General features: G+C 34.8%; 3 protein-coding genes and 1 long non-coding RNA gene across 12 annotated transcripts; 2 read left to right on the top strand and 2 right to left on the bottom strand.

The window, feature by feature from the left end:
- Window positions 1-535: 535 nt before the first annotated feature.
- LOC117604718 (EF-hand calcium-binding domain-containing protein 14) lies at window positions 536-10,095 on the bottom strand. 8 transcript variants are annotated; one of them, XM_034325116.2, is made up of 10 exons: window positions 8,779-8,796; window positions 8,545-8,617; window positions 5,168-5,581; window positions 4,480-4,702; window positions 3,501-3,637; window positions 3,180-3,401; window positions 2,910-3,092; window positions 2,755-2,847; window positions 2,469-2,666; window positions 537-2,125 (listed from the first exon to the last, which is right to left on the bottom strand). In XM_034325116.2, exons 3-9 carry the CDS (start codon window positions 5,294-5,296, stop codon window positions 2,469-2,471), a joined length of 1,185 nt encoding a protein of 394 aa, XP_034181007.1. In that variant the 5' UTR covers window positions 5,297-5,581; window positions 8,545-8,617; window positions 8,779-8,796; the 3' UTR covers window positions 537-2,125. The 8 variants fall into 8 exon arrangements, with proteins under 8 accessions (XP_034181011.1, XP_034181007.1, XP_034181010.1 ...); XM_034325119.2 differs by lacking the exon at window positions 8,545-8,617 and having other exon boundaries at window positions 8,779-8,888; XM_034325112.2 differs by having other exon boundaries at window positions 8,355-8,873.
- On the top strand, window positions 5,749-19,212 carry LOC143305329 (uncharacterized). The gene is made up of 3 exons (XR_013062210.1): window positions 5,749-6,110; window positions 7,184-7,303; window positions 19,098-19,212. It is a non-coding gene; the product is annotated as an uncharacterized LOC143305329 (long non-coding RNA).
- Window positions 14,809-21,161, bottom strand: LOC117604711 (endoplasmic reticulum metallopeptidase 1). Its single transcript, XM_034325092.2, has 16 exons — window positions 21,108-21,161; window positions 20,481-20,592; window positions 20,147-20,263; window positions 19,531-20,077; window positions 19,329-19,456; window positions 19,125-19,256; window positions 18,946-19,066; window positions 18,568-18,873; window positions 18,265-18,494; window positions 18,016-18,196; window positions 17,763-17,947; window positions 17,529-17,684; window positions 17,254-17,459; window positions 17,076-17,188; window positions 16,831-17,006; window positions 14,809-16,761 (listed from the first exon to the last, which is right to left on the bottom strand). Exons 3-16 carry the CDS (start codon window positions 20,147-20,149, stop codon window positions 16,597-16,599), a joined length of 2,649 nt encoding a protein of 882 aa, XP_034180983.1. The 5' UTR covers window positions 20,150-20,263; window positions 20,481-20,592; window positions 21,108-21,161; the 3' UTR covers window positions 14,809-16,596.
- Window positions 21,162-21,394: 233 nt separating this feature from the next.
- On the top strand, window positions 21,395-24,035 carry LOC117604721 (trimeric intracellular cation channel type 1B.1). 2 transcript variants are annotated; one of them, XM_034325122.2, is made up of 8 exons: window positions 21,395-21,535; window positions 22,695-22,851; window positions 22,921-23,016; window positions 23,078-23,166; window positions 23,233-23,320; window positions 23,402-23,522; window positions 23,583-23,740; window positions 23,893-24,035. In XM_034325122.2, exons 1-7 carry the CDS (start codon window positions 21,415-21,417, stop codon window positions 23,736-23,738), a joined length of 828 nt encoding a protein of 275 aa, XP_034181013.1. In that variant the 5' UTR covers window positions 21,395-21,414; the 3' UTR covers window positions 23,739-23,740; window positions 23,893-24,035. The 2 variants fall into 2 exon arrangements, with proteins under 2 accessions (XP_034181013.1, XP_034181014.1); XM_034325123.2 differs by lacking the exon at window positions 21,395-21,535 and adding an exon at window positions 21,941-22,105.
- Window positions 24,036-24,058: the final 23 nt, after the last annotated feature.

The raw sequence follows: 24,058 nt of genomic DNA, 5'->3' as shown, positions 1-24,058 counted from the left end.
ATTAGCGTGGAATCGTTTTTAAATTTTTGTTATTTTTCATTGCCTCGATTGTTGCTATCGATACAATGAATTTTCGAACCTTATCATTTGATTTCCTTATTGTAAAATACAATAATTCGATTTTGTTCAAATCAATCACTGCATCTTCCTGATGCGATTTAAATGTGACAATTAAATGGTTTAAATTTAAATATATGAAAATTAGAAGATCGCAAGTATCGAAACTCGCATATCGATCGCAACTGACTTCTCTTCTTCGATACGTGCTTTTAAAAATTTATGCAATCCCGCGCTTTTCTAACTGGCGTCGGTTGAACGCAAGATTCCATAGAAGTAGGTCTGTATTTTTATAAATTATAATTTAAGTATCTTTATTAAAGTACTTTAATACTTACAGGAATATTTATTACTTTTCTCGTATCAATACCGTTTTAATGACTTCGATTGACAATGTTCTATTTTCAGGTGTCGTTATAAAATAATCAGATTGAAGAATCATTAGCCAAGAACGAATAGAAGGAAATAGAAAGAAAAGCTACATAATTGAATTTAGGTAATCAATTTTTTATTCACACGTCGACGTATTGTCGTTTATATATGCATTTAGTGTTCCTTTTTATAAAGTCACCAATTTCATATAATTCTCCTTTCGTATAACCCATTTACCTTTCGTTTCGCTCTGCAAATACATTATTCCTTGCCTTTTCGTTAGTATAAACGGACACAGGTTTAAATATTACTCGGAATCGCTACAGTTCATTTGATAGTTAAATATTACACAACATTCAAACATAGGATTTGGAAATCAACATACATCTATTCTTACATAACATAACCGATTTTAAAATATAATAACGCTAATTGTGGATCTTTCGTGATATACAGTGAGCTTAAATTCATTTATATAAGTTCATTCATTGAATAGTCTGTAAATGAATGTATTTCAAGAAACTACATTCAATTAACAAAAATATGATGTAATCAAAGGAACTAAGAATGGATATTAGAATATACATAATTAAGATTCATGGTGGAGACATTAAAAATATTTTAAGATGATACATATATTTTCTTCTTTTTAAATATTAGTATCTACACTTATAACTTGACTTTGTAACAAACAATATACTAAATGTCATTTAAGAAAACATAAACAATCTTAAGATATTTTTAACACCTCCACTTCTATGTCCTGCTATCTTAATATCCTTCGGGGCCCCCTATTTTTTGAAATACATTCATACTCAGGGATAAAAACTGATCACCCTGTGTACGAAACAATCATGTGCCCGAATTGGGGCGTAAATCAATCAATATTCGGTATTTAGGTCTCTTCTAGATTCATAAAAATGCATCAGTTTGTTTGCTACACGTTACCTAACGTGTCGCTTAATTTTCCTTTTGATTAATTAACGCTCCATTATTCTATGTGCTACCGAAACAACGTATACACTATGTACAACGGAATAATTGATTCTAACTTCTCTTCGAATGATTTACATAGAATTCCGCTAAAGTTTGCCTGCGCTATAAACAGTAGAAGAGTAGAAAAATGTATTGCGATCACGTGTGGACGACGAAGATTTGAACGCTTTCAGAATGTTTGTAATACAAGAACAAGTGTAAACGCTCTTTGTACTTTTCGATGGTGTGTCTGATTTTAATTCAGCTCCGCATACAGTCGTGGTATTTAAGAAATTGGCAATTAACACGGCATTTAAATACACAGTATTTAACTTGGACGATATTCTAGATTCAACGTATACGTGTTATTGCTCATTATTATAAATAGGTTTCTCTAAATCATTCTCGGTCCACAGTGACGTAATCAACTTAAAAAATGTATTTTTCAATAATTCTGTACAAGATAGATCACCGCACGATCCATGACATAAATATTTTCACCTTTTCTCTCCGTATATGTACATGGAATTTCAACGTATTTTACTTAATTTAAATTGTATATACAAATACACATCACTTCATCCATCACGTGAACAAACTTGTCTTTATACAAAACCGAGTATCATCGTAATATATTGCTTAAAATATATTACGTGGTTGCCATCGAAACGTTTTGATTTACCTGTTGACGATTTTATTTTTACAGACACATCATCCGAGACTGCAAAATAAGAAAAGAAGATTTTGGCGTTCGCTCTCTGCGAATATACTTCAATGTACCTCATGCATGTAGGGACAACTACACAGGAAAATCAGCAAGTTTATGGAAACAATTTAATCAGGTAATATTTCAGTTTCTAAAAATCATAATTATAATTGATAACAAATTACATTCACTGTACAGCAACAGAGGTAAAAGCAAGACATTTATTGAATGTAAATATCCAATAGGTGCACAGAGTTGTCCTCAGATACATGACCCCATCAGTAGCGTATATTCAGGTTTTCAATGGGAAAATCAAATATTTGTTGAACAAACGAGGGGTCTCAACAAATCAACTTACCTAATACGCTGTGATCCGGTCAGTCGTTACCTTCCCAACGGAAGATTCCTCTGAAACCTTCTCTTTCAATTTTTGGCTCTGACTATCTGGCACTGCCGCGAGCATTATACTCGTAGAATTTTTTAAATCACCATACGACTGCTCCAATTGCTTCACCTTCTTGTTAAGCTCTGTGTTTGCTGCGTAAATCTCGCTCACCTGTAATATTTGTAATTTTGATTTTGTAGAAGATGTTAGAATTTCAAGAACACGGGCACCAATTGAAGTGAAGATGAATTAGGCATACTTTCAATTCCGTGTTCCTCACACATTCCCTCTCTAAGGATATCACTCTCATGCTAACGTTCTGTGTTGTTTCTTGGAGGGACACCAGCATCTCCTTGAAAAATATTAAATTTAAGAAATTAAGTTTTTCATAATTCGTGTTCCTTGAATACTTACATGATCTTTCTTTTGGTCCTCTGCGACCCATTGCACATCTCTAGACAAAGTTTCATTAATGTTCAACAGATTATTAGTTAATTGTAAAATCGTTGCGTTCAGCTGATCAGTCTTTATCTTCGTCTCGTTTGTGGACACCATTTGAGGTCTTTGGGTGACATTTGACAACTCTGTCATGGCGTTCTGTAATATAAAATGAAAATTATCTTGCAAAATTCTACATTGTGATATAGAAATCAGTCGGTAAATTAATTGATTTCTATTATGAACCTTGACGCTGCTGATGTTCTGTTGCATAGTGGCCTGAACATCTTGCAGCTTCGCGTTAGACTCTTTCAGAGTCTTCACTGTGGCACTCAAATCTTGTATTTGGCTACCAAACGACACCACACTGCTCGACAGAGCTTTCAAGTCTGTTGGTACGTTGGCTAATTGGGGGGCTTCTTTGAACCACTCCTCTACCCTATGTAGATCACGTTGAATAGTAGCTAACTAAAAAAAAGAAAAGAAATTTCCATGATAAGAAATCTTAATTTTCAGGCGAAATAATGGCAGCTGATAACTGTTAACGAAGGATCAATGATAATTTACCTGCGTCGTAAAATTATTGATTTGAACCTTGAGATCCGACAAGTGGTTGAAGATGATAGTTTGATTGTTTTGAAGATCTCTCGATAAGGAATGACATTTCTGCAAAGCATCTGGAACACCTTCGCTACCTGCGATCACTGCAACATGAAAAAAGAAATAAGGTAACGTTAAAAAGGTTGAACGCACGTGATACGGAAATACCAACATCTTATCGCACGTTTCGACCACAGGCGCTGATAATACACAGTTTTTGGAATGATAGTACTCTTTGTTCTCGTTCAACAACGAATCAATTTGTCCGTGTAAAAAATTAGAATTAATTAATGCGAGAATTAATTAAATCGAATTTCTGAGAATTATAATAGCATTCGATACAATAGTAGCTGATAAAAGGATGATTATAAGAATTAAATGATTTTACAAGAGGAAAGTATGACGAGAAATACAATAATAGTAATGCGTAATAAACTAAACGTTGGGAGCGATAATCACATGCATATATTTCACTGTGATAATCCTATTAAGTCGAAAAGTGTATTCGTTCGAAAACAAATTTATACACTTGTATAAGCATCCTTGACGTTGTCCATTATTTCAAAAGTAACGCTATAAAATATTGCGTAACATCCAGACAATCCAAATTGCAGCTTCAAAAGCTACTAATTTAAGTAGTAAGTGGTACAATAATGCCTACCGTATTACAACTTTATCCTTCCCTTAACCATTCTCAGAGATTCGACGATATCTTCGAACAACAAAGATCAGGCTTAATTCAATATTTGTAAGCGCATTACGGTAATTGCTGCATAATAAGCAGATTACCCAGCGTGGCGCTATTGAATGAACGTAAACGGCTTAGCTAAAAGAAAAATTGTCGCAGACGCGTTTTTCTATTCTGGAACTGATAACGAGGGATCGAATCGTATCACGATAAATTGATTTTTTTCTTTATCGAACCATTTCTCGAGACGCAATATACCTTGATCCAGTTCGGTCCGAAGCGCAGTGAGTTGCTGACGAACGTCGATGAACAGCCAAATTAAACTAGCGGTTGCTAATACAGAGGCACAAGCCAGAAAGGCACTACAAGCTTTAAAAAATCCAGGACAAGCTCGACTTCTTCTGCCTCTGCATTTGCGGCCATTTCTAGTCGATACATTCCAGTATTCCGATCGTTCGTCGCTGCTATCTGATAGTAACTCCTAGAAATTTAGGGAAAATCAGTGTCGACCGTTTTTCTTCCATCGACTTTGATTCTTCTTATGTTTCCACTCACGAGGATAGGAAAGTTTAATAGGGATGTAATTCATAAAATGTTGTACCTTTCATTTTCTAAACGAGGCACTGAAAGTAACATAAGTATTACTAGAGAACCAGCTAGAATTTACCTTTGTTATCAGTGACGTCAAGCTGATAAAAATATTCGCTACGTTTTAAAACTATAACAATGGATAATCAACAAATCCACCCATTGATAGAAATCATAAATTCACAAGTACATGAATAGTGCCCGATAGAACATTTCATAAATTACAACCCTATCAAACTTTCTAGACGCGGACAAACGAAAGTAGTCGTCAGACAAATAGTTCTTGCTTCACAGTGTGATTATTTCCAGGATAGACGCGACGAAGAATCGCTCGTGGTCACGGTCAATCGATACGTACTTGAGAACTACGCTTTCCGGAACTTCGGCGGGAGACAGTGTGCGGAGGCGCTAACGCGTCCAGTTCCTTCCGTTTCTTCATCTTCTTCGTCGGTTGACGAAGCGGCACTGTCACCGCGACCGAGTCCATTTCAAGCAACACCGAACCGCCTATCTTCGTTTCGTACCGCGCGACAACCTCGCCCTAATCGCCTTCAACCCCTCCGCGATACTTTATCGTCGACTGGTAGCAGGTTCATTTCCGCACTCGAAAATCGGCTATCACCTTCCACCGTTTCATTTAAGCACTAGTGCGCGCATTAATGAGAATAGTTTATTTTTTAGCAATATTTGCGAATGCACTTCATTGTCTATGTCACCCTCACATATTTATATTGTTGTCGTCTGATCAGGTATATTGGTACATGAGATTCCTCTGAAATTAGATGTTTGCATAGTTTCAGGAGAACTTAATGTTCCCCGAGATATGGAACGTTAGTGGCTGCTCAGAACCACTAATGACTAATTTCCACCACTCTACCCTATGTCTATAGACTAATGAACATGTAAAGGAGGGTGTAATAGGTAATCGATCCTGTGCAATTAATTCTGAGTGTACTATAATTTGGAGGCTTCTGAGCAATTAGAAATTAGATTAGATTAAACGTTATCTTTATCAGGACAGGTATTGCAGCAAGTTTTTTTCTTTTTTCCAGATATCTTTCGATCTACAAAGCGCTTGATCATCGACGAAATACGTATCGATGTTCCATCGTCTACCCTGCATCGTCTACACAAAGATCAGATAGAGATTTTTAGCGCACTTTGCACGTTGCCATTGATCGATCGAGTTCGAGCGACGCAGCAATAACGGAAGAACAGGCTCCTCGAGTACCGTCAAAAGGGGTCACAGGAAACAAAAGCGTGGAAGAAACAATGCCAAACGAAATGGCGGGAGGTAGTAGGTAAGAAAGCGAGCGAATGAAAAGAAACGAGGACGTGCTACGATAACGCGGCCACAATGATTATAGCGATTTAAGTTGTATCAGCGGTCGCTGGTGGCTGCCCAAGGCACCCGACTCGTTTAGATAAGGGAGGTCGAACGAAATCATCGATAAAACGCATAGTTTCGAGAATAAAGCTCGTACAACAATCATGGAAAAAAATGAAAGAAAATTAAACTACAAAATTGGCTAATTGGAGTTTAAATGTTAAGCCGGTAATAAATCGAGGTCTAAACGGTCAATTATAATTTAAAATTGCAAAATGTTATATCTTTAAGGTAAAAACATACAGAAAAAAACAAAAGCAAGAAAGATTTACAAGTAGAAGTGATCGACGTCAGAGAGGAATTGGTGCTCGAAGTCCAGTTTGAATCGTTTTATCATTCGAATGGCATAAGAATCGTTCGCGAGACTCTATTACACTGTATTACGTTGTCAGGATTACGAAACGACGTCAGGATTCACTGTCACGGTGAATGCCAAAAGGGTTGAGCGAATCTAAAAAAAGGAATCGCTTCGTACGACCAAACGTCGTTACGAACGGTTTCGTACTGAACCTGTTATCAGCTGGTTCGTTACCTGACAACGTTCACAGGTGAAACGATGCGTTAGTGAACGTGTAAACATTCACATAGATATTAATTGAACGCGCGCGTGATCGCGAAACTGGCAAAGAGTTCTTGTGTACTCGAGGATCGTGTGCACCTAAACACTTGACACAACTCAGCGTTGACCTTTATTCGACGATTAAGCGAGACGTTTTTCCTACGTGTGTATACACGGAGGAAGAAGTGGTACACGGGTTTTGTTGATCTATGTCAAGCGAATCTCAGTTAATCATGAAATTATCCATATATCCTGTAGGAATTACATTCAAAGATAAAATGTGTATTAAATTATAATATTTTTTATTGTAATGGAAGATAGCGTGCTGCTCTGAAACGTGTACATCCGCGTGCATTGATAGCCTCCCTCGGGCAATTAAAAGGGTGGTAAGGGGAAAAAATGATTGAATGTTGTTCTTTATATTCCAGGGGAGTAGCTGAGCCACCGACGGGAGCCGAACTTTACTGCAGTTCAAGCACAAGTGCATCAAGCTACTACTGAGGGACTTCCTACACTTTCAAAGGGAAGGAGCAGGTGCCTCTATGCACGTGAGTGTATTTTATAATGTTTCAACATTTCTATATATCATTATAGATTTATTATTATTAGCCTTGTATATAATGGATGATAATTCCCGTGGAGATGCCATTTCAAAATGATTAATTCCCCTTTACGGTTTTACACTGTAATTATGATGGTTATTTTAGTAGGTAACTAAAGATTCGGAAAATGATCTGTTAAAGAAAAATGAAGGACGATTCATTCAAATTGCACTGAATTACAGATCACATAACGTCTAATTGCAGTAAATTGAGGACGAACAAGAAAATAACTTTCGTTTAACGATACACGTGAGAACTAAAATATTCACTATGATTAATATGTGTATCCTCTGGCAACTAGTTGAACCAGATAAGAAACGTTCAAAATACTACGACATATATCGTAAAGAGGAATATTCGGAATTTTTACTGTAAAAATTTGTTCAATAGTAAAATCGGTATAGTGAAAATTTTCCCTGACAAATCAAAGAATTTAAAGATAGTGATCTGGAATTTAAAATCATGGTGCATCAGCAAATTCCCTTGAAAAGCTTTTAATTTTACGACGGTTTATCGTGTACGTTACACGTCATTTAAACGACAAACAATAAGCGTCATTCTGGAAGTTGTGATCAACCTGATGATCCAGCTATCATTTCCGTTATGAATTACGTTCTGACATCGCGAAAAACATCGTTCAAACGCGTACACCGTGAACACGTATTCAGTTATTGCATTACTGCTCGCTCGCTAATCACCTAAAATAAAAATACTTATTTCGTTACATGGTTTCTAATTAAATAAGCTGGCAGACGATCAAGATAAGCAATTTCTCTTTTCGTTCAATTAAAAAGAAATATGGAGTAATTCTTGAAAATCTGAAATTTGATTTTTTTCACGTTCAATGCCCTAGTTGACTGTGATTAGCAATTTATACCTCAATCTCTGAAATTTTATATTTCTTTTCTCACTCGCGAATGAAATACCTACAATTATAATTGCGCCGTGTGGGGTGAGTCACACCGTTCACGTGTCTATTGTGTATACGTATATTTACCGTAAGGTGAAATATTTGAAAGTATGGGGAGCCTGAAGCAACCCTTTCGTATCTCCACCCTGGCGGGTCACTCATAGAAAGGGGCACGACTTTTGGTACGTCACTACATTAGCAGACACTTCTATGTATTCGCATGAAACTTGAACGATTGGGAATCAATATTAGAAGCGGAATAAAAAAACGTGCACACCTGTCGACCATCGAATCTTTTAAACACAAACGACAACGACCACCAACACCGCTCCGTGCATGCGGAACTTGACCTACGTTGAGAATAAATTATATAGCGATTGCGATCAATCACCGTCGCTCGAAATACACGGCGGTAACTAAGTTGTTTTATCGTGATTTATAACACGATACACTTTATTAAAATGTTCGAATTATACACATTATTCGACGGTTTAAATTTCGGGATACGAACGAGCAGTAGACGGTATCGAAAGAGCGCAGACAACGCCTGCAACGATACTCCGTGCCTCTCACGCCGTGCGCAAGATATCGACTGACCAGGGGTTGGTACGCGACCGCCGATGCACGGTCTATCTACTGCTAGGGGCTCCTACGATAACAATTCACCGTCCATAGGGAATTTTGAATTGATACGAGAGATAGAATAAGAAAGAAAAAGAAAAAAAAATAAGAGATGGAGAAATAGCGCGCAATTCGCATTGTGGAAAATAGAGGCGCTGCTAATGACGCGATCGATAAGTTTCGAGAGATATCGACGCTGCGACTTTCTGACGTATCGATAAATTGAATTTGATTTGAATTAAATTAAAATGATTTTGAAGTAAATTATGGAAAGTTCTTTTCTAAAGTTGCGTTTATAAATATTTATATTTCGCAATCTTTCATCTATATTTTTCTACTTTCGCAAGATTCAAATTATTTTATAATTACGATCTAAATTTAGAATTCCGTTAGAACGAAAACAGACAGATTCAAGGATATTTGCAAATTCAATTCGTCCCGTTATTAGTTCCAGAATAAAAGCAGTGTAAAGCAACATTAACATACGTATCTTGAAAAATTGTTGATCTCATATTTACCTGATTTTATGGAGGTATCCATTTTCTTTATTTCACCATACAAAATAACAGCCAACCAAGACAAAGCTATTAACCAGAATGTAATTAAAACAGCTGCCAACCACAGTGATATAATCTTCATATCAGATTTGTTGCATCCATAAGACTGGGTCTGTTTCATCTTTGATGTATTACCAGGTCTATGTTTTCTGCAATGCAAATCTTTCAGTAATCTTGTGATTTAAAAATTAGATTTCAAATAATAAGGAATTCTTGTGCTTACCTTTTTACTTTTTTCTTTTTTGGTGTAAGTACCAAGTCTGATATGTCAGAATCACTGTCTGACAGTAGATCAAGAAGATTTATAGTTTCTTTATTATTAGTGTTATTCATTTTGTTCGATAATGCATAGCACGGGTCATAAAATGAATAAATTTACGTGAAATCGTTTTGATGGACAGCTCGATAACATAACCTTGCTAATCAGTTTGTCAGTCATTAAAAGATTGACTTCGTAACAAATTTCTAACGATTCCCCCTAATTGTTTCAACTACATATTATGTAATATCACTTAATAGTCTTAATAATTCTCACATATTATTGCTTTGGTATATAATTCCAGTCAAATGATCTCTCTCTTTACCTTTTTCACGACATAACCTATATTCGCGCATTCTTACGCAGCACCATTCGTCTCGCATGTTCTGACATCTGACGGCTGGATGAATAAAAAATAAAAAAACGTATTATTTATGATATTTCAATTTCATTCTGATATCATTTTTGTTTTATAAACATTTACGTGATATTCCTTTTTTTAAACTTTAAACAAACGAGTCATCCTTTATTCGATTTTACAAAAATTGTTGATTGATAAATTTACGATTTCTGGTATTTTTTAAATGATAATTTATTATTAATTGGTGTCAATAAATTGATTATACGATTATTTATCAATATTTTAACGATAGATACATCGTAATAAAATTAATGACTTCATATTTTTATATTCAAACTATGATCGATTGTTTCGATTAATATCGAAACAAGAATGCGCGCGATTTCGTATCGAAGTCGATCATTTTTCAAATTCCATCTCGTACATATTTTTAAAGAACGCAAGATTTTTAAACGATTTATATCGGAAAGATCGCGTTTAGGGTTAAAATTAACACCTCTGGGAGGAAAGAACAGTCCTTCTAACGCATTAATTAATGTGCACAGCACGTTACAATGCTTTCCATTGGAGACGGCATCGCATCCGGTAGAAGTTCAGTCAAAAACGATCTACGTGAATCGCATACGATTCGCTGAAAATTTATAAAAATTTATATCGTTAATAACGACTTACTTACGATTAGGTACATCGTTCAGGTGTCATCCATTTCCAGTGTTAAATAAATCTTTTCTCCCCTGGCTTCGTACAGTCTAAAACATTTATCATATAAAATATCGTAGGTAATAAGGATAGTTTGATGTTCCTTGTCGAAGGAAATTGTTGATGTCTGAACGTTCGGCTGGCTGGATGTGACACAGCCGAATTTTAAAAAACATCAGCTATGCCGACATCTTGCCTTCGGGGCGCCCAGTTAAAACACTATAAACTTTCATTACAAATCTAAATTAGTCATTAAAAATTCGAATACCTCAGAGGTCATTGACCCGGCTTTATCATTCGAGGGTTGAATTTGAAAAAAGAAGAACGTCCGAAGAAAGCACACTATCTTACAAGGATAATAAACAAAAGAAAGTTCGAAAACATTCAACGCAAACGTTGTGAAAAACGTCCGATACTCACTTGGTCCTTCCAATAATCTTTCTTCATCCATTGGAAATCACAGAAGAAATGAAAATTGATCTATTCGACGATGGAACTGTTTCCCAATCGAACGGGTCCTCGAGGAAGCGGTCTTTCGTAAGTGGACACTGGGAACAGACAGCGAGGAAAGTCTTGGCGTGATTTGAAAGAGACACCTGCACAAGGTTGGAGACTCGCCAAATAACTGATAGCGTGGGCGTCGTGGCGTCGAAGACATCGGTGAACGACGGATGTAGAGAAGAGCATGCCAGCCACTCGAGAGGGGATGAAGCTCCCCCTTCAGGACTTCTTTCCATTGGTTTGCCACCGATTCGTTTCTTCCTTCTCTACGTGTCGTTCGCTTTCTGTTGTTCCCGATCCTCGTATTGCCGGTTTTAACGCGCGTTACCACCTTCCGGTACGGACCAGGCGTTAATGAAGATGCCTCTATCGGTGCAACTAGCACCTGTGCCTCTGCGAAACACTTTTTGCATCCAGTTATAGTTTATAATCTTCACGAGGATGGTAGGATTCGCTAGAAACCTTGATCCATTGATCGTTAGGATCATTATTTTTAACAAATTTATATTAGGGGTAAGTTTAATGGGGTCTGTAAATGTACACTTATATTAATCACACTTAGATCAAAAGGAAAAGTATATTCTTAATCGAAATGAAATAGAATAGGAAGAAGTAACACACTCGATACGAATACAACACGTATTCTTCTCCACGGTCTAGCTAATCAAAATTCTATCTACACGTTTCATGCGAGTTGCACAACAAGCCATTAATAAAATTCATGTTGGAAAACGATAACGCATCACAATGGTGTCACCGGACTAATTGCGATTTCGCGTGATCAGCCGAAAGCATGCCCGAAAAATAAGTCGGAATACATGAAAATTAACTGACACACACACGTGATAAGAAAAGGAAAATAGAAGGAAAAAGGAAAGGCGTTCGTTGCGAGTGGTCTTCGTGTACGAGTCGCAGGATCTCCCCGGGGTCTCCTCCGTGACTTCCGGTTCTGTTGCGTGGCACGCGTGTGCCCGACGCTGACCGGATATGGCGAAGAACCGACTGACCAAAACGTTCGAACAGAGCCGTTCGCCGCTTCGTGGTCGAGCGAGCTTTTCTTTCATGCGAATCACGTGTTCCCCTGTACCAAATACCAAGCTCGGCTCCGATGACATCATACTCGTTGTATCTATACCTGCGTATATACCAGGTAAACGCAATCACATGTAGCCGGATCAACCGGTGTCGTCGTGTTGCTTTATTGTAACGAGAAGAAAAAAAAAAATAAAGAGAACGATAGAAAATCTAATCTAACATTTTTGGATAAGACTCTTCGTATAAGATATTTAAAAATAGGTTCTTAATTATGGTAATTTGTAATATAATTCATTATATCAATGTTACAATTTTTGACAGACTCATTTTCAATGTTTTTTGAAACTTATTTCCTTGATCTTTGTGGTAGTTAGAATGAAAAAAGAAGAGCGATCTGAAATTCATGTCCAACCGTGTATAAATCATATCCCCGGTCAGTCGATTTTTCTAAGAGGACAAAATTAGGCATCCAAATATCCAGAACCGGATGGAAGGTACGCAGTCTCATGCATATACGTACGTTCCTTTTCGTTTCTTCGTGTAAGTACACCGTTCTATGGTCTTATATATGCATCCACCGGTACGTGGTTCGCTTACTGATTAATTATTCTTCCATGGGTTTTTTCTCCTTTCCTCTGTCGATGGTCCGGTCACGTGAATACAACGACGAAGAAAAGAGGAGGAAAACAAACGGTAATTCACGAATCCTGGAAGAGGAGGACTTTCTCCTAGTTCTTCCCTTTTGTCCTTCCCTCCAGATCGTCCTCTTATATCGTTATTTTCTTCAATTACTTCCTAACACCGTTGAATGCCACGATGGTAATTGAAGTTAGAATTAACGGCAAAACGTTTTGTATACCGATTACCGAGGTTTCATAAAAGTCAGTTTGAAAATTACGATTGTTGATGTTTATGAGGAAAATAAGTGTTCTACCCTTGCCGGAGCAGGAGGAACGAAGAAGGAATCTCGCAAGAAGTAGGCCGTGCAAATGAGGTAGTCTGTTGAGCAGCTCTGCAACTAAAAAAGCCAGTCGACTGCTAATTGAAGAACAAACAAGTACAGTTCAACGCGAGATTCGGTTTAAAGAATCTCGTTCGCGATGAAATTTTTCGTATCGCTAAAATAGTTACCACCGATCTACGTCCATCGACGAATCTCGAACAGGAAGAAAATTTGCTAAAATTAATCGAATGTTAATTAACATTCGATAGGCAAATTTTCATTTCCTGAAGTAAAATATGAACCCAGTATATACTGATCATTAAAAAATAGTAATTAACTCCAGTTGAGAAGGCTACGATAACAAGTTTCACCTGGTAAATTCTCAACCACCTGGCTATTTTACAGACTATTCATAATTGACCAGCATTTTAATTTGCAAGCTCTCGATACAATTATCGTTAGATTAATGCCGATACTGCGCGCGGCAATTTCCATTGTGCCAGTCAACGTGTTAATCAGAGGACCGTCCGGTCTAATGACTTTTTTCATCGAAAAAAAAAAAAGAAAAGAAAAAATTAGAAATTTTCAAAAAAACCTTCAGCTTTTAATAAAGATCACAGAAAATCCTCACCTGTTATAATTTCTAGTACGCTTCACTTAAATTCCGATTTCGCGTTTTCACTTTCGGATACTTTACTTCGAAATTATTCCAAGACACTTTAATTGCACTCGGTTCGAAAATAAAACATATTTAACCGGGAATTTCCATTAAGATAAATCGCGACACTTAACCGAGAGACCACGAGGAAAGGTAAAATAGTATTGTTTCAGCCGGTCGAAACCGAGCAAACTTTTTATCTGAACAATATCTCTTTTGCTTATCGCGTAACCGTGACTGATAACTCTTTTTTTCTCTCTCTCTCTCTCTCTCTCTTCGTCGTGTTTCGGTCGATTTAGCACCTGGCTCAACAGGTATTAATACGGCACGTTTTATGAATCAACACGTCGTTCGATAGAGTCGGAAATCATTGACGAAGAAAAGCGTGTTCGTCTTCTGTCGAACAGCACAACCCGTTTGCAAATCAGTGTCGCGACACGAAAGACGCGGGCTCGCTTCGACCAGGAAATCGTTCTCGTCTTACAGGATGTCAGTACGTCAATATTGACACGTTTCTGACGAAACAGAATGACAGAGGAACGGAGAGAAGGAAAGAGAATCGGGATCTTCGACGATCCTCGCTCGATCCTTCGGAAGAGTAAGGAATTTTTCAAGACTATTAGCTTTTGGGAGTGAATCACTATTCTTGTACTTATTTCATATTTAGTACGGTCGAAGTTTTCAAACTCTTCGCCTTTCAATTTTCCACATAAACAAATTTGTTAGTTTTATTTAAATTTAGTAATTAGCCAACGATATTAATGATCCTTCTTTCTCATTATCAAAGTTCTCTTATCGTAGACTTGATAAATTTGATAAGTTCTTAGATAAGTAGAATACTGAATTAATAAACGCTAATTTCATTAAAATACCAAGAGAAGGTAAGAGAAGGAAAGAAAAATTTAATTCTCAACTCTTTTATTGTTCGCTCCCTGTGTTAACCATTGTTTGTTTAACAAGAATCGCTAAATAACAATAGTGAATGTACATAGTAGATTGTAACACAAAAAATCTGTGAGTGACTACTTAAATAACAAATTTAGGGACAATACTTGTTCGCAGTAATTGATTAAATAAGACTTGACTGCATTGAGCGAAGTCAAATCAATTTATCACGAGATCCTTTGAACAATAAATTACAAATCCATAATAATGTGCGTTTAATTAAAACATCTTAATTAAATAGTTGAACTTTGTGCAAAATACTGTTAAGTAAAATACTAATAATTTGTGCAATGAAACATCTTAGTAACGAGACTGTACAATAAGATTGTTTTAAACGAATTCACACCACAGAAATATGTTTGATTAAAATAGTCATTAATGAAGTAAATATTAAAAAGTTAAATTAATAGAAGATTTCAGAAGTTAGAATTTTTTTTTTCTGTCGAGTTCCAATTAACGGTATAAAATTAAATTTTCTGATTTCTTTGTTCTCATATAACAAGCAGCAAACGCATGAACACGCTACTATCATATAACAATGTAAAAGTAATATTTTCATATTGAAATTTATTACATTATTTCCTATTAATACTTTGAACTTACTTCTGGCTACGTAATTGGCTACCAATGTTGGCATAATTTTCTTACGATTTAATTCGATCGATAATGCGATTTTATCGCATCGATAAACGTTTCCTCGAGTAAATTGTATTCCTCTTTGAAATTGTATTCTAATCGTAGATATGACTTTTAATTCGGTGAACTATAATTATCTGCTCAAACAATAAATTGTAATGACTATTGCATACAATATTATAATATTACAAAACAATCAACTATAATAAAACAAAGATAGTTAACAAATAACAACAACAAAGATTCAGTCTCTCTGAAACAATAAATATATAGAAAAAAAAGAGTCGTCTTTCAAAAATGCAACTATGTATTCAGCATCTGTCTAAGAGATTATTATTGCCTATATATAATAAAACAATTGTGAAAACAACAAAACTCTAAACAAAAAGATGGATATATGTATGCAATAACTGTACAATTCAACAATGGAAAAAAAACATTAAGATTACTACACGGTAAGTTTATGTTAAGTTAAATTAAAAAGGAATATTGATACTAAATAATTAGTATAACTTTCATTGAGTGATAAAGCAGATTATGTCGTTTATGCTTCTAAACTATTCACACAAGACTGTACTTTACTCACTCAAAGAAAATAATTTTTGAAGTCTTTCTAGCCATTATCATAGATAAATCTAAAGCATTTAAAATTTGAATGTAGCTGTAGTTATTCTAAGGCATACGTTTGATATGCTAAATCATATTAGATCCCTACAATAGATAGTTACAATCACTGAAATAGAAATTTATTTATGAGGCAATATTTACTCTCATGTCGTTTACGATCCATGTCTTAAGACTACTTCGAAAAATGGTATCGATAATGTACTAGTAAAAAATGTTATATAAATAGAATGAAAGACATTTCATTCTTTAATATTTTCTTTTAAGTGGTAATCTTAGTGTGTCTTGCTATATTGCAATTGCAAGGAATCTGTGTATATATAATATGGGATTACTCTAATCCTTAAGCTTATAAGTTTGCATTGTTTAGATATTATATGTCTTTTAGACGTATCTATTACTATCCTAGTACAGTGCCATCCTCGTTAGGCTCCCGCTGACTATTTTGTTGCAAATGCATTTGGTACAGGTGGAATTGCTTGATGTAATATTAAAATTGCCAAGAGGTGTACGTTGCTGTCCACGGAGTGACCACCGACCAAGATGGAAATTGTGCCAAAAATCGCTTGAATCTTAATGATGTTTGATGTTCACCATGCAAAAAGTGACCACCCAACGCCACTGATAAGCATGGAGTTTTTGGCATACTGTTCACCTATGTGAAAATACATATAAGACAATTATAATAATTAAAATATTTCTAGAAATCTAGTGCTTCGCTTACGTGCAATTCGAGGGAAAACGTAAAAGGAACACAATCAGATGCACAAGAATAATAGATAAAATACGTTTCTCTATCATTCCATTTAGGTCCTTGCAAAGGTTTCCCCTCCAAAACAGACCATTTTTCTAAATGGACACCTTTGTACGGTGATAAAATTATGCTTATATGATCTGGACCTGAGAAAAAAAATACACAATTTTAAATTCCCCATTTAATAACCTGTGTGTACTCGTCAGACCAATTACCTGTAACATTGAATGTGAAACTGACAGTATTTTGTTTCGTTGATTTTGAAACAAGTTCAAGTTTTGTTGGAATATTAATCAATGGTGCAGGACCTGGAATCCAACTTGTTTTCCTGTTAAAAATATTTTTCTGTTAGACGATTTAACCCTTCTTCAAGAGATTTAACACAAGGCTTACCATAAAAATGTTGTAACAGGCATGAAATACGGTAAGCCACAGTATAACTCTTTCTCACAATCCTTTACTGTCGGTGTTACAGCACCTATTTCCGGTACCATAGCTTCCACGCTATATGGACTATTCATATCTAGATCAGCTATCCAGTACCCAGTTCCAGAATACCGTAGTTTACCATTAATATCGTAATATTGTCTTTGTGAATGCTATAAACATTGGCATATTTATTAATAAATACTTTGCACCATTCGACGTGATAATTGTAAAATCATTACCGCGATCATAAATCGTTGAGGCGCTACAGATGATAAATCACCGCTATAAGGAAAACCAAGCGGAGTCAGAATTAATACACCTATAGTTATTAAGAATATTCCAGCTAGCACGCTTAGAATTCGTTCGGCATTTTTAATCAAAAGTACAATTGGTAACTAAAGGAAAGAAAGATATCCATTTTAAAATAATGAATAACAATAATTATCTTCAATGACTGCCTTGAATGACCTTACCGTGAAACTAAGCAGTAAGCAGAATAATATGCATAACATGTTAGCCATGACAACTTCAGAATTTATACTGCTACCAGCTCGTCCCATTATTGGAATGAACAGATAAAGAGCTCCTATTACCAAGTAGAAGGATTGTATATAAGGTAAACACATTGTTGCTAAATAACAGAATAGCCATTTCCAGCCTGAAAAATGAAATTTCATTTATTTTTGTGATACGTTTCAACGAATATTATGAAGCTAGTAATTATACCTCTCCATTTATTAAAGAAATGATATCGAAGTAAGTTTCCAATCGTGGGAAATACGACCCAGTGTAGTGGTATAAAACCAGATCGGATTTCAAACAGAACACAACAGAAGAGAATGAACATCCACATTACAAAATAGGCATCACAGTATATTTGATATAAGATCCACGTGGACTTAACTTCCTGTAAAAAAATCAATGAACATAGAATTTCATAAATTCATTAAGTAATATTCGCATAATTTAACCAACCTTCTTTTGACGTGACCCAACGAACGAGAAAAACGTCATTGATACGAAAATAGTTGGGCATATATATAAGAAAAACAACCATGCTGGTCTTGCGTACCAACTCATAACTTTCCCAAGTTTTGTAAGAATGAGTGCAATTAATGTGCAAGATAAAGTCGAGACTAGCCATGAAACGATTATTGCCCCAATACATAATACTAAATGCTTTAGGTATATTGATCTTTTTACATCTGAATTAAGATCCAAACTTTAAGTTACATTGCTTTATACATAAATAGATATATCTTAATCATGCATACGTACCTTTCCGAGCACTTTTAGTGTTTAGATATATTGAATATATACCAGCGATTATGGCAGCAACGTTAATTGTACTTGCCACGTGTTGCGGCCATCTGATAACAAATGCGCCTAAGAAATCAAAGAACACAAGATTCCCTACGTTTTCTTGAAACGACGCTTCGGATAAATAATCTTCTAAAACTACTCCTTGTAATAAAGCAAGAATATTATCTCCAGTTCTTTGCAAAGATCCCAATGGTATTTGTTGGATATTATCAAATTTTGTATGATACACGTAACCATTGGTTGCCCATGCAAAATCAAGACCTACGATTTTATAAAATTACAAATATGTTTTCTGGTAACATAGAAGAATACTAGATAATATAAGTCAATTACCAGAAACGTTTCCAAAATCTCTGAAAATTCGAAAATCAGTGTCCCCAGGTACAATACCACTTTCAAATATTTCTTGAGCTAAGGATGATGCATAGGGATAGGGAACCGACTTAGCGTATACCTACAAAAATAATAAATGATTTATTATATAGACAAAGAAGCACATAATTTAATAATACCTGAAGGATCCAAGAGCTATCAGGTCCAGCCTGAAATAACAATTCACGACCGCCTGCACCACAAGCTTCTAAGTTTACAAACGCACGCACTTCCTTAGCCCAAGGATGTTGTGTTATAAAGCCATGAGAAGCCTGGATAATTAATATAATTAAGATGTTTTGAAAAGTAAAATAAATTTAAGTTTATCAAACAAGTGAATATACCTGTAATAAATTTTCTTCAGCACCATTAAATAAAAATATAATATTATGCTTTAACAACTTTGAACTATGAGCAATTACGCGTAAGGTTTCTAACATCACAGCACAACCAGCTCCATCATCAGATCCACCTATAATAAAAAATATCATATAAATGTCTGTATATTATTCATAATTATTAACTGGTGTTCCTAATGATTCTTACCAGGACTTTCAGGAAATGTATCAAAGTGACAATTTACCAACAAACTGGTTTGAGTGGGTCTATTTGGACCAATTCTAACAATGACATTTTGTACATTTCTATAAACATTTGTCATGCCATCAAGAAATTTTAAGGGAAAAGCTCCACTATGTTTGGTTACATTTACTAAAATCTTATGATTTGCACTGGCATCTTTAATAATATTATTGATACTGTTTGTTAAATATTTAATTGCTAATACTTCATTCTCATAACTTCCAACAATTCGTGGACCAATGGACGTAAGATTTACAACATGATTATGTGCTCTTTCACCTATGAATCTCCCAGGATATAAACCTTCTTTCTTTATTGTTAAAGGTTCAGGTAATTTCTTTTCAAATGCGATTATAACAATGGACAGAAATAGGTAGAATGTAAAAAGGAAAAGCAAATGTTGAGTTTCATTTGGCAGTATTTCCTTCTTCTTTGAAGAAGTTTTATCTTCATATAGTATATCACCGGAAGATCTTTTTGTAACATGCTGACGTAATCTTATTCCGTCTCTCTGAAAGTAACCAATATCAGTATACAATAAAAAAGAAAGAATTATGTAATAATTAAAAAAGAAGCTTACCATTATTTGTATTTAGAGATGAAAGGCACTTTAATACAAGGTTTGGATTAGAGTTAGACTAGAGATGAGGTCACTTTCTTCAAATTCACTCAATATGCTGTGCATATGCAAATACACCTAATGAAAATGAAATTTCTGATATAAACTGGACTTTTTATATAAACGAAATACAAAAATAAGATGTTAAGCTACTAATCTGTTCTTATCATGCCATTAGGCAAAGGTGATAATAATATTCGTAAAAGAAGTTTAGATAACAGTAAGTCAAGGTAATACTGAACTTATATAGAAAATTAATTTATGAATGCAATATTCAAATTAGAGCAATGCCTACCTTCCGTTGTATTTTTTTCTTTAATCGTCGCACTTATTTGTCGGTAATTTTAGACTTTACTTTACATAATTCCACATTAATATAGTGGACCATTATTATCAATTAGGTCAATCTGTGCTAGTAAACATTCAAATAAATTAGAGGTAGGTACATGAATTCATGTGCCACTGCGATTAGATTTCGTATCACATTTTTTGAATAAAAGCTTATGCAGGTGCCCATTTACCCGATACTTGCTAATATATGTATCGGGCTTATGTACTTGAATATAGCTTTACAGAGAAGTTAGCGGAAATAGAATATCTATTGCAATAAGATGCAAGCTAAAAAAAAAAAGTAATCAAAGGTGCAATTGAAACAGGAGCATGTTCCAATTTCATGAATGATCGGTTGTGAGTGCAACTTTTGCTATCGTTAGTGACAACCCGTGTATAAGAAAGATTACAACACGAGAAAGATCAAATCACTTTGAAATCAAATATCACAATTACTGTTGACGGAGATTTGCTTGTCAATAAGATATCGACGATTCATTTCAAGAAACATAAAACCATTAGCAAAGGGGGTAAAGAAGAAATAAAGCGTCTAGGTAATCAAGATTTATTTTTAGGTAAAGGTATCTGTTACGTTTAAACTGATTTTGAACTTTTTACAAAATGCGATAACAAAAAAACAGATATACAACAATCGTTTACTGCCATCTGTAGTGAAGAGTTTTAAAGATACTCGAAAATTTGTTCGTGCAACAATAAAGTTTCTACTGGTAGGGACCAGGTTCCATAACTAGCAGACGACCAAGTCTAGCAGACGGCGCATAGCTGGCGTCGTTCGCGGGCGCTTGTGATTTTCTTTTAAATCGAGGAACGCTGAAAGTCATACGCTTCTCGTGATTAAATATCATTCTATCTCGTGGGACGTGTGAAAATCAATCAAAATGGATCCCGAAGCATTCCTGGACATGGCCAATCAGGTCATTAAATTGAAAATGTTCCCATACTTCGATATCGCGCACAGCGTGCTCTGCGCGTTACACGTCAGAGAAGATTTAGGACCCGGTAAGCTCAAGCCCACCCGACCGATTCTAAATTTAATCTGCCCAGTGCCAGCTTATACCATTTCTAAGATTCTATGTCACTCTCAGTTTTATTCACTTTTTATTCCTTTTACCACACCATTTCCTTCGTTTATTATCTTTTCAGTTGTATTATCAAACTATCTACTATCATCCGCTTGAACGAATTCGAATTAAAAAGTACTTCGCGTGCGCTTTTTCTTTTGTTAAAATATATTAATCATTATTTTTAATTTCATTAGATAAATAATGTAGCAGTTCGAGACTATCGTCTACTTTTTCTATTTTAATATTATGAAATCCATTTTAATTTTACTTCACTTCTATAAACATACGTATAATTATATGTATGTATGAATTACCGAGCGCATTATAGAAATTATGTAAAAATAATAATAGATCTTTTTCTTTTATAATATTGATCGTATTGATAATATTATAAAATGATTTGCAATCATCACAAGATATCATATCTGGCACAATTATAATAATCCTATTTTGTGGCATCCACTGAAACAACCCAGCTAATCTATTTCAGTATACATGCTTGTAGGTACGCCAGAGTTTTTTTAAATTCTGTATTTCAACTTGATAAATTTTTTTATGTTATTTATAAGTATATAAGAGTCTCTTTTTGTAAATAAATGCTTCAGAAAATAGATATTTACAATATAAAAATGCATTGTGGAAGAATGTTTCCAGATCTAGCCATGAGACTTTTTTCACTGACTTTCTTATGCAATGGGCCATGAAGGTTCAATCCTTTAAACAACTGTTTCTATCTGAAAAAACTTGATGTTTCTGTTATGGTACATTACATTTTTTTAATAATAGGAATACTATATAAAATATAATAAATATATGATATATTACATTCCTATATAAAATTGTTCAGAAAGACTAGGAATACATTATTTGACTGTTTATAGCAACCTGGCATTACGTTTGCACGTATGCATGTAACATAGTGTACTTATAAGGATTCTAGGTGACCTACTTGAAACAATACACCCCTTTGATATTTCATGGGGTATTAAATGGATAATTATTTGTTTCTTTATTAATATCTTTTACATGTAATTGTACAATATTTAAACAATAGCACTCTTTTGTAACTTGATGGCTTAAATTTTATTTAATAGGTGCCCAAGCATTCTCTCGGAAACATCCTCTATCATGTTGGCTTTCAACAATGTTGGTAGTATTTGCAAGTGGTATGCTATGCAACGGTCTTTTAGGAGAACCAATTCTTGCACCTTTGAAAAACACACCACAAGTGGCTGTTGCAACTGTTGTTTGGTCAGTACATTTGTTTTTTTCTGTAACAAAGATGATAGCATTTGTAAAATGAATTTTTTAATTATATAGGTATGTGATATTTTATACACCATTTGATATTGGATATAAAGTAGCCAAATTTCTACCAGTAAAAATTGTATGCGCAACTATGAAGGAAATATATAGGTGAGTAAGCATTGTTCCTTTCATCTCTCTTTATTATTTTGTACTTAAATCACATATATAGGTGTAAGAAGGTATACGATGGAGTAACTCATGCAGGAAAGCTTTATCCAAATGCTTATCTTATTATGATCCTAATTGGAACACTCAAAGGTAAGTTGTCTGAACAATGAAAGAAAAAGAAACTAATGAAACTAATTTGCTTATGTATAATTACAGGAAATGGTGCAGGTTTTACAAAATTATTTGAACGTCTTATACGAGGAATATGGACCCCAACTGCTATGGAATTTATGCAACCTAGCTTGTATGTACATTTCTCGTTTTCTAATTCTATATAAATGATTTCGATTCATTAAACAAAATAAGTGAAATTTTAATCGTTTAGCCCTACGAAAGCGTCAATGGTTGCCTCTATTATCTTCGTCCTAGACAAAAAGACTGATCTTATTTCGGCACCACATGCATTGGTTTACTTCGGTATCGTTATCTTCTTCGTGTATTTCAAGGTAATTAACATCTTCATTCATCCTCATATTTCTTATAACTAATATTTAATATTATTTTAGCTCTCTTCCATCTTACTTGGAATTCACGATCCATTTGTACCTTTTGAAAATCTGTTTTGCGCGTTGTTCCTCGGAGGTATTTGGGATTCGTTAGCCAAATTGCTGGGCCGAGGCCAAGCTAAAGACGAGAAAGCAGATGCCAAGAAAAAGGACTAAATGTTTGTAAACTTTATGCGTGTAATGTTAGATAATGTTATACGCAATTTTACTATTACGTAATTTTAACGTACATCATATCTATCGTATAGGACGGATACAATATTCGTAATTGTTATTCTTTCATTTTCTTCTTTTGTTTGCTTTTCAACAGGTAACTACTTAAAACCCAACAAAACCGACTTTAAATATTAGCGATGACGTGCTAAAAAAAAAAAATCAGTGAGCAGAATCGATTTAATCTAGTCAGACGATACTCGCATGTTGAAGTGTGACCATCGACAAATCATTAAATATCAGAAGTGCAATAACTTATTGTT

The sequence above is a fragment of the Osmia lignaria genome, chromosome 5, assembly GCF_051020975.1.
Source record: "Osmia lignaria lignaria isolate PbOS001 chromosome 5, iyOsmLign1, whole genome shotgun sequence".
Classification (NCBI taxonomy): domain Eukaryota; kingdom Metazoa; phylum Arthropoda; class Insecta; order Hymenoptera; family Megachilidae; genus Osmia; species Osmia lignaria.
Note: the sequence above shows the minus strand (reverse complement) of the source record. Positions and strands in the feature narration are given on the sequence as shown.